Below are 10,686 nucleotides of genomic sequence, written 5' to 3'. Positions count from 1 at the left end.
ATTTTACTTATTTTTTAACAGCTCTAACTACGTTGCCAAACAATTAAATACATTTAAAAATCTCCAGCTAACAGCTCTCAGCTTCTAACCACTAGCTACCAGCTAGTTTTCCCAAACATACCCAATACTTTTCGCAACTAAAAAGAGCATAAAAACAATGTTCATAATGAAAGGGACTGAAATAGTAAAAATATTATCTTAAAGGACTAATTGTGTAACTCATACAAAATACTAGCATCAATAATACTTTCCACAAAGTAAAAACCCTAAACCCTATCAATTCTTCTTCCCTTTTTTTCTCTTCCCTAGAACCCTAAAAGCTTGAATCTTTTCCGGAAAAAATGCCGTTGGGTGATAATTTGGGCGATAAAATTGATTCCAGATACTGTGGTGTAGAAACTGAATTTAATGATGATATGCCTCATGTTCTTTCACATAACCTCAATGGCGGTTTTGATTTCGTTGTAGCTCCATTGGTTAGCTTATTTGAATTATTTGGATATGCACATCTAATTTTGTATTATGTCTCTGCATTTTGCTATTCTTGTGTTTTTTACTGTTTTCGGCTGTTATATTAGTTTGAATGTATTAATTTGTTAAATGTATTATAAGAATTTTATTTATTTATGCTTTATGATTTTGTGTTGCAGATGGAACCTAGATATAGGCCTAGTTTGATTAATAGTGCTACTAGAGACTCAAGTGTGCTTCCTTTTGCTGCATCAGACCTGGTTTTAAGTCCATCACAATGGAGTGGTCATGTTGTTGGTATAACTTTCTTCAAGTTTTTTTTTTTTTTTTTTTTTTTTTTAAATAACATCGATTTGATATTCGTTATTAGCTGTAGTGATTGCTTTTACATGTTATCAGGCAAGATTAGTTCGTGGATCGATTTGGATTCCGAGGACGATGTTCTACGGGAAGATTCTGAAATTACTTTGAAGCAAGAATTAGCTTGGGCTTCTCATCTATCTTTACAGGTTTAAACGTGTGATTATTGTGCTTGACTTTATTAGTGTCTCGAATTTATACCATTATTCAAGTAATAGTTTATTTATTGACAAAATTGCTAAAATAGTCCATGTGTTTTTTACAATTTAAAAAAAAAAAAAAAAAATAGTCACTTCCAATTATTACTGGCATTATTAGTCACTGAATTCATGTTTTTGTCCCAATTACATCCCTTAATCTAACGACACTTAAGAGTCCGTTAAGCTCTACACATGTGACCCTCACGTGCTTTACTTAAACCCTGAATAAGCATGTCTTCAATTTCTATACCTACGTAAAATACATACGTCCAAAGTGATACCTGCTTGTGAAATTAAACAATGTATTGTTATGAGAGCGTCGCTTCTTTTGCACTATGGTTACAGTAACAAAATTTGTAAAGCTGTATATAAAAGCAGTTATGCATTAGATAGGTCCACAAGTCAACATGTGAAATGAGCAATCTTTGGTCTTTGTTGCTTACTGAGATTAATGGCACAGTTACCAATAAAGTTCAAGAACAATAATAACATAACAGTTGATTTTTGTACATCATAAAGATGTGTGTATATTCTTCGATTAAAGATGCATACAAACTCATAAAGTAAGCTTTGAGAATAAGCTAGAGAATTCATTTTAATATACAAATGACCCAATTGGGTCAGATTCATGCCTCTCGTAACAATACATTGTTTAATTTGACTTTGAGCATTTCCACTAGAATTTGTAGTATATAATAAGACGTCGTTATTCAGGGTTAAGTAAAACACGTGAGGGTCACATGTGTAGAATTTAACGGACTGTTAAGTGTCGTTAGGTTAAGGGATTTAATTGGGACAAAAACATGAATTTAGTTACTAATAATGCAAGTAATAACTGGGAATGACTATTTAAGCAAAAATGTAGAAACACGGGGACTATTTTAGCAGTTTTGTTTTATTTATTTATTCCAAAGAATGCAGTTATATTATGAATGTGTATGTTTTACAGGCATGTCTTCTTCCTACACCTAAGGGTAAATCTTGTGGTAACTACGCGAGATGTGTGAATCAGATTCTACAGAACCTTAATAATATGCAGGTATTAGCAGTCGCATTTGCAATTTTTTTTTATTTTTATTTTTTTTTTGAAAAGCGAACAACATTCAAATAAATATATAATTTCAAGTTTACAGAGTAAGATTATAAGGCTGCAAGTTCATGATTATGAAAACAGCATTTGCAATATTTTGTTTTGTTTTATTATATCTTATGTTCTGTTTTAACTATGAAGCTATGGCTTAGAATCCCTCTTGATAAATCCGATGATGATGATGCTGCAGCTGGGAGTTCTGATGGCATGGTAAGCTATCTTAAAAGTTGGAGTAAATTATCTTTATTATTTTATATATTTTTTGCATAAATATTTGTTTTATCGTCTGTGGTCATACAGTTAGTAGACCCTACCGACTCTTGGGAATTATGGAATTCTTTCCACGTTTTATGTGAGCGTCATAGTCAGCTGTCAATTGCCGTTGATGTTCTGTGAGTGGACAAACATCTGATTCAAGATTTGAAGTTATTTCTACATTTATATATTAAGTACTAGATTTGTTAAGTATATATATCTAAGAATTGATTTTATGTTTTTATGTTTATTGTTAGGTCTTCACTACCTTCAGTAAATTCACTTGCACGGTGGTTTGGAGAACCTGTTAAAGCAGCCTTTGTTCATACGGATGTACAAATATTATCACAATTTTCACTTTATTTGATGCTAAGTTGAATGTGCGTATTTTAAACTAACATGTTTTTCTATAATTATAGTCTTTCCTAACGAATGCACGGGGATATCCATGTCTATCAAGGCATCATCAGAAGTTGCTGAGTCTTTTCTTTTACTATTCAATACAGGTATATAATTGCTGATGATGATAAATACATTATTAGTCTTCACTTTTAGTGACTGTAACAGAGTTATTTTACACATGCCTTTGTTAATTAACTCTAATCATGTTTTGATATTTATATCAAACTTACATGATTTAAATTTTACAGATAGTGCTTTCTGGGAACGCAATGCACCAACATTCTGGTGGGACCACACCATCTGGTGACAAGCTAACTGATAATCATGCTCAGCGTATGCTTTACTTTTTTTGTTCTTTAACGTTTAAAGTTACAAAAAGTTAAAATATATGAACATCAAGTTAAGATGCCTTTAGAATACTATATGAACATCAAGTGAAGATGCTTATTTCGTGTTGCACTGTTCAGATGCTCAAAAACATGGTCTAAGGGCATACTTAGAGTATGTTAGCTATTTATATCAGAAAATGGAGCCTCTTTCTGAACAAGAACAATTTGAGGTGAGATCTCAAGCCCATATTTTAATAGAACTGTTTATAAAAAAATATGCTTTTTTCTTAACGAGTATATTGATGTTGATTCCATTTAATTTTGCAGATTGGTTACAGAGATTTTCTACAATCTCCCTTGCAAGTAAGTTCTTTGTGCTAGTTCTGATTATATACACTTTTTTTTATTGCTAAGCAGGCCGTTAAGCAGTTATGTTGCACTATTTTGTCCATTGCAGCCTCTTATGGATAATCTAGAAGCACAAACTTATGAAACATTTGAAAAGGACAGTGTCAAATACATCCAGGTATGCAACATGTATGTCACTGTCTAATTGTCATGTATGCACGATCTTCAAATCTATGAAATATTAATTCATGTATTGCCTATCTGTTTAATAATGGTAACTGTATTTTTCAATCGGCAGTACCAAAGGGCCGTCAGTAAAGCGTTGGTGGACAGGATCTCTGATGAGAATGCGTCGACTCAAACTGTTGTAAGGTTTCCTTGCATATCATGTTCCATTATATATCAATAGTTGTATACATGTATCTGAATTTACTGCCATTTCTTTTTTCTGATATGTACTTTTTAAAATCTTTTTACGTTGTTTTGAAGGTATTAATGGTTGTAGGTGCTGGACGAGGACCTCTTGTTAGAGCATCGTTACAGGTATGCTTGTTTGACCATCTACCTTTTTTAGGATAATAAACAACCCAAATCGACCCATTAACAAGTAAAAATGTAGCTTGCTGTTACATGCATTACTAGTTATAATATGAATATTTTACATGTTTATCTATGTGAATAGGCTGCTGAAGAAACTGGACGTAAGTTGAAAGTTTATGCTGTAGAAAAGAATCCAAATGCAGTTGTTACACTGCATGTAAGTTGAAGCCAATCTTTATGTTCTGTCAATTGCTTGTTTTATTAAGTTTACCCTTCGCTTTAGTGAGCAAGTTTTCGTTTTAACTTGTATCGTTCTTTTTGGTAATAGAGCTTGGTTAAGTTAGAGGGTTGGGAAAACATTGTGACCATCATTTCGGGTGACATGCGTAGCTGGGATGCTCCAGAGAAAGCCGACATTTTGGTATGCAAGTTTGTCATTAAACCTTTTTCCTACAAACATTAATCGTTTGATTGTGTAGATTACATTATTTGTCTATTTTAATGTAGGTCAGTGAGTTGCTTGGTTCATTTGGGGACAATGAGCTCTCACCCGAGTGTCTTGATGGAGCTCAACGGTTTCTAAAACCAGATGGGATCTCGATACCATCATCGTATGTTCAATAGTTGATGATTTCGTCAAACTTTATTTGTTAGTTCTTGAAACTGAACGGTTACATTTATGATTGTTTTGTGTTAGGTATACAAGCTTTATACAGCCCGTAACTACATCAAAGTTGTATAATGATGTGAGTTGCTTTATTATTTGGTTTACCGTGTTCTTATTCCATTTTAAACTATAGAAGTATATATTAATTTGACCTTATTATTTAATTGCAGGTCAAGTTGCACAACGATCTTTTACACTTTGAAACTGCATATGTTGTAAAGCTACATCGTTTGGCCAAACTTTCTCCGACTCAATCTGTAAGCTATCATCTTTATCTCCCAAGTTTTACACTTTTCCATTTATAGGTATTTTACTGAACTTAATAGAACATGTCACGTTGAATGATAATAATCGTCATTTTTTTGCTTTTTGTGTTAGGTCTTCAATTTTACCCATCCAAATTACTCGCCCAATAAAAGTAATCAGCGGTACAAGAAGCTACGATTTGAGATTCCTAAAGAAACTGGATCGACTATTGTTCATGGTACACCTAATTGCTTTTAACTATAAAAATTATATGGAATTTGTAAAAGCATTTCGTGTACATCATTTGTGAATTTGACTAGAAACTTTGTCATTAGTTTTGTTAACAAGTGTCACACTATTTGAGTTTGTAATCTTTTTACAATGGTATGTAGGATTTGCTGGTTATTTTGATGCGATACTTTACAAAGAAGTACATCTTGGCATAGAACCAACAACTGCAACACCAAATATGTTTAGCTGGTGTGTTTTTATAATATTAATCCCTTTCAAGCACATCTTAATTAATATCAGTTTTGTTATACATATGATCTCATAAATGTATGTATTCTAATTTTACAGGTTTCCAATATTCTTCCCACTAAGGTCACCAGTGTACGTGAAAGCCGGTTCTCCTTTGGATTTTCACATTTGGCGGTGTTGTGGGAACACTAAGGTAAACTTTTTCTTTGTGTGAAGATTTTTTCCGTTTACCTTTGAATGAGTTGGTTTGGTTCTTTATATTTTTATATATTGGACGGGTTAAATTACCAAAAGATAGTAAAGGAAAATTGGTGTTGAAAGTCTCCCAAAATACCCTTTAGATACATATGCCTTTTAAACTGATGATAACAAGTTGGATTGTTATTGTAGTGTTATTATTAAGTTAAAAGATAATAAGTTGAGTGGGTGAAAAGTTTACCCATGGTCCCTTTTTAGTTTAAGATCTTATAAAATGTTGGATAATTGTTGTAGTAAAAATGTGTTTAGCTATTAAGTACAATAGTATTGAAGGGGGAATGAAGCACTTTGGGGGAAAAAGAGAAGCGTTAACATTCATCACGTGCAACTTAACATTCACCGATGCAATGTCCAAAAGAGGAAAAAAAGAATTTTTATTTAAATGTTAATCCAAATCGATACTTTAAATGTTAAGCTTCCTTGATAAATTTTTTGTACGTTATTACACTGATAGAATGTTGTCAAAATCAAAATATAGTTGACGAATGTTATGAGTGTTCATTTGATGAATGTTAGCAAGTTTATCGCTTAACATCCGCGAATGTATATTTCTTCAATGAATGTTAGTCAAATACATAGTAGATAACATCCACTTTGGTTAACATCCATTGATTACGAACATTACTAAATTTTCTTAATATTCTAAAAAATATATATATTCATGAATATAGTACAAATAGCATCAAAATCAAAATATAGTTGACGAATGTTACGAGTGTTCATTTGATGAATGCTAGCAAGTTTATCGCTTAACATTCGCGAATGTATATTTCTTCAATGAATGTTAGTCAAATACATAGTAGATAACATCCACTTTGGTTAACATTCATTGATTATGAACATTACTAAATTTTCTTAATATTCTAAAAAATATATATATTCATGAATATAGTACAAATAGCATCAGTTTTAATTACTATTTATAATATTTCATTTTCGACATTTGTATTGGTAAATGTCATTGATTCTCCAAAAATAATGCTTCCTTCTTCCTTATGCAAGATTTATTATATAACTATCTTGTATGTTTGGAGAGTATGGTTCTAAGATTTAATCATTTTAACCACTTCCACCATACTAAAACGTAACATAACTTAATTAACTTAACAGGTCACCCAACCCACAGGACCTGGTTAAATGTCTCCTATGATAAAGCCATAGATTTCACTCAGGTTCTTGTCATTGTGATGTAGGTTTGGTACGAATGGTGTGTAACCTCTCCAACGACATCTCCTGTGCACAACTCAAATGGACGATCATATTGGGTTGGCTTATAACCAGGAGTTTGACCAAAGAGCAGGATACTATGTTTGTAAATTGGATAGATTGCCCTCCCGGTAAGGAAGAGGGGAAAAAGGCGCTGTCATCTATCTCGAGTGGACTTTAAATTTGCTTCAAACATTATTTGTGAATCAATCTAATTTCTGTATTCTTGCTCCTTGATTTTGATGTTCTGTATATGTATTCGTTTTTGCGTGTTGTTTGGCCTAGGGATGAGATCAGTAGGGGTACCATACCGAAACTGGAAGTAACCGAAATTGCCAAAAATCAAGAACTGAATGCCGAACCGAATTTAGAAAGCGGTACTAGTTCGGTCGGGACCGGTATGGGTATATTCGGTATAGTACTGAATGGAACCGAAAATTCTACCTTCGCTACTAATTAGAAGGATATTGGCACCATAACTTAATTTGTTCTTCATGCTAGTGTTCGTAATACTCTTCTAATACCATATATAAAATATAAGTTCGTTGCTCTGTCATGCTGTATAAAATTGGTTAGTTCCACAATGTAAAATTGGTTAGTTCCACTCTAAATTTGAATAGTACAAAAATATATGCATCAAGGCAATTGATCATAATTATATATCTATATTTAATTTAGTGTCTTAGGCTCGAAAAAGGAAATGCCCACTTGCCCAGTAATGTTGAGATACTATGAATGAATATATCATGTAGAGTCAACAACCGTGTGTAAGACAAATATAGGAAAATGTTATATACGGAGAAAAAGTTGTGTTTTAGAAGCCAAAGTATATATGATCTTCATTGATTCATTAGGAATACACATCTTAATTCTTCATTGTTTGTAGAAACTTAATTTTATGTATACATGTGCAATAATCATCATCATTTAATCATACTATATTGTAATAATGTTGTTCCAATTGTCATTACTAACTGCAACTTCTATGATATTATAAATAAAATGACTCGCACTAAAGAGCCAATGGCTTGGCGGTATCGAAGTCATCCTTACAACCTTGAGGTCGAGGGTTCGACACCTGCTTAGGACAATTCGTGGTGTATATATTCGTGTTAGTATTAGGTGGGTGAGTGAGTTTGCCTTTAAAAAAAAAAAAAAATTAAAAAAAAATGACTAACTAAACCCATACAGGTAGGTTCGTAAGAGTGCCAAGTTATCAGGAAGTATCATTTCAAGTTAACTTAAAATAGTTGTTGAAAGAAAAATGGTTAATCTAATAGAACAACATCTAAGAAAGAATCAAAGAAGTTTATGTACTTTTCAAAAATCGGTTTCCTCGTACCGAACCGGTACCGAACCGACAATACAAAAACCAAAAATTCCCAAAACCAAGAACCGAAACTGAAACCAAATCCTTATCGGTACCAATTTTCGGTACCTGTACCGGTTCGGTACCGGTTTGGTTTCGGTTTTTCGAGACTTTTGCTCATCCCTAGTTTGGCCTTCCGAAACTGAAGATCACATTTGAGGTTTTGTCTTAGGAGAGCTGTTTTCAATGTTGTCTACACTTTATTATGTTGCTTAATTCTGAATGTTTATTGATGTTCATGATGTTATTGTTCTATAAGACATTTGAGGTTTATTATGTTGCTTAAATAGTTGTACCAAAATTTACAGTCTTTTTTTTTTTTTTCTTTTCTTTTCCAAATATGTACTTCTTAACATCCACTTACATGTTTTGCATGCATTAATGGTTGTGGTGCTGGTCAAGGACCTCTTGTTAGAGCATCTTTACAGGTATGCTTGTTTGACCCATTTACCCGATTCAGATTAGAAACAACCCAAAGCGAACGATCGATAAGTAATTGGTTGAATTTGGCACCTCATTGTAGTTTGAATGTTTGATGTTACATGCATTACTTGTTATAATATTAACGTTTTACCTATTTTATCTTTTTGAATAGGCTGCTGAAGAAACTGGGCGTAAGTTGAAACTTTATGATGTAGAAAAGAATCCAAATGCAGTTGTTACACTGCATGTGAGTTAAAGTTAATCTTTATGTTCTGTCAGTTGCCTCTGTTATTAAGCTTATTTTACACTTTACTGAGTGAGTTTTCTTTTTAACTCGTGTCTTCCTTTTGGTTAATAGAGTTTGGTTAAGTTAGAGGGTTGAGAAAACATTGTGACCATCATTTCATGTGACACGCGTAGCTGGGATGCTCCAGAGAAAGCCGACATTTTGGTATACAAGTTTGTTATTAAACCTTTTGCTTACAAATATTAATCGCTTGATTATGTGGATTACATTATTTTTCTGTTTAATGTAGGTCAGTAAGTTGCTTGGTTCTTTTGGGGACAATGAGCTCTGCTCTCACCCGAGTGTCTTAATGGTGCTCAATGGTTTCTAAAACCATATGGGATCTCGATACCATCATCGTATGTTCAATAGTTGATTTGGTCAAAGCTTATTTGTTAGTTTAGCTATCATTTGTGCAATTTGCATAGTACAGTTTTGCTTTGGTCTGAACGGTTACATCTATGATTTTTTTTTTTTTTTTTTTTTGTCAGGTATAAAAGCTTTATGTTAGTGCATAAGTCCCTAGTTCATTACGTTTGTGATTGTGGATGCTAATGGACAGTGTTAATGTTTGGTTATTTGTATCGTATGTTTATTATATCATTGTTAATCAAACACGTGTCTTTATATCCATCCGTACGGATTGAGTATGCATCCGTACGGATACAAGTGATGTGCACGATTGTAAATGCATCTGTAGAGATTGAAAGCTGCATCCGTATGGATTGGTCGACAGGTATATAAATAGAGGGTTTCAGTTTCATTGTTAAGGTTACGATTTCCTACCCAGCCCAAGCCGTATCTAAGTCACTCATGTCGTCTAGCATCTGTTATTGTCGATTTCTAACACATCTAAGTTCATATTAACAAGCAAATCGATCGAGTCTTTTGGTTTTTTTGATATAAAACACAATATCTAGGATTCCCCACTCGATATTGTTTACAAAGATTGATTAGTATCGATCCAACACTTTATACAGCCAGTAACTACACCAAAGTTGTATAATGATGTGAGTTTCTTTATTATTATTAATAGGTTTACAAGGTTCTTGTTTCATAAATGATTATGGAAGTATATATCATTTGACCTTATGGTTTGATTGCAGGTCATGTTGCACAAAGATCTTTTACACTTTGAAACTGCATATGTTGTGAAGCTACACACTGTTTGGCCAAACTCTCACCGTCTCAATCTGTGTGTTGTCTTCTTTATCTCCCTAGTTTTACAGTTTCCCATTTATAGTTATTTGACTTAACTTAATAAAGCCTATCACATTGACCGAATTAAATCGTCGCTCATTTGTTTTTCTTGTTAGGTCTTCACTTTTACCCATCCAAATTACTCGCCCAATAAAAGTAATCACAGGTACAAGAAGCTACACTTTGAGATTCCTAGAGAAACTGGATCGACTATTGCTCATGGTACACCAAATTGCTTACAACTATAAAAATTATATGGAATTTGTAAAAGCATTTTGTGTACATAATTTGTGAATTTGACTAGAAATTTTTTCATTAGTTTTGTCAACCAGTGTCACACTAATGGAGTTTTTAATACTTTTACAATGGTACGTAGAATTTGTTGATTAATTTGATGCGATACTTTTTTTTTTTTGAACGGCAAGATTGCATCAGTCCGGACCGAAGCCTAGTCATCATTTGCACACACACACGTTCGGGCAGGAAACCCGAACCACGATCACAGGGATCCGAACCCTTAAACCATCCCGAGGGGCAGGCGGGCCGGACCTTAGTC

The 10,686-nt window shown here is 33.2% G+C and overlaps 1 protein-coding gene across 1 annotated transcript; it reads left to right on the top strand.

The window, feature by feature from the left end:
* The first annotated feature begins 286 nt into the window (after positions 1-286).
* On the top strand, positions 287-7,344 carry LOC139891443 (protein arginine N-methyltransferase 1.5-like). The gene is made up of 23 exons (XM_071874413.1): positions 287-476; positions 651-768; positions 871-980; positions 1,981-2,070; positions 2,263-2,331; positions 2,422-2,513; positions 2,634-2,709; positions 2,796-2,882; positions 3,027-3,111; positions 3,246-3,337; positions 3,435-3,470; positions 3,565-3,633; positions 3,754-3,822; positions 3,945-3,998; positions 4,138-4,212; positions 4,324-4,416; positions 4,503-4,606; positions 4,693-4,741; positions 4,833-4,919; positions 5,041-5,146; positions 5,301-5,388; positions 5,488-5,581; positions 6,840-7,344. The coding sequence occupies exons 1-23, from the start codon at positions 342-344 to the stop codon at positions 6,921-6,923; spliced, it is 1,962 nt and encodes a 653-aa protein (XP_071730514.1). The 5' UTR covers positions 287-341; the 3' UTR covers positions 6,924-7,344.
* Positions 7,345-10,686: the final 3,342 nt, after the last annotated feature.

Source organism: Rutidosis leptorrhynchoides, chromosome 2 (assembly GCF_046630445.1).
Source record: "Rutidosis leptorrhynchoides isolate AG116_Rl617_1_P2 chromosome 2, CSIRO_AGI_Rlap_v1, whole genome shotgun sequence".
Classification (NCBI taxonomy): domain Eukaryota; kingdom Viridiplantae; phylum Streptophyta; class Magnoliopsida; order Asterales; family Asteraceae; genus Rutidosis; species Rutidosis leptorrhynchoides.
The sequence above is the reverse complement of the archived record's forward strand: the minus strand, read 5'-3'. Positions and strand labels throughout refer to the sequence as shown.

Coding starts and splice junctions, on each gene's coding strand:
- LOC139891443 (XM_071874413.1), top strand. CDS start 342: ATGCCGTTGGGTGATAATTTGGGCGATAAAATTGATTCCAGATACTGT. Junction 2,514..2,633: donor TCAATTGCCGTTGATGTTCT/GTGAGTGGACAA, acceptor GTTTATTGTTAG/GTCTTCACTACCTTCAGTAA. Junction 4,417..4,502: donor CAGAGAAAGCCGACATTTTG/GTATGCAAGTTT, acceptor ATTTTAATGTAG/GTCAGTGAGTTGCTTGGTTC.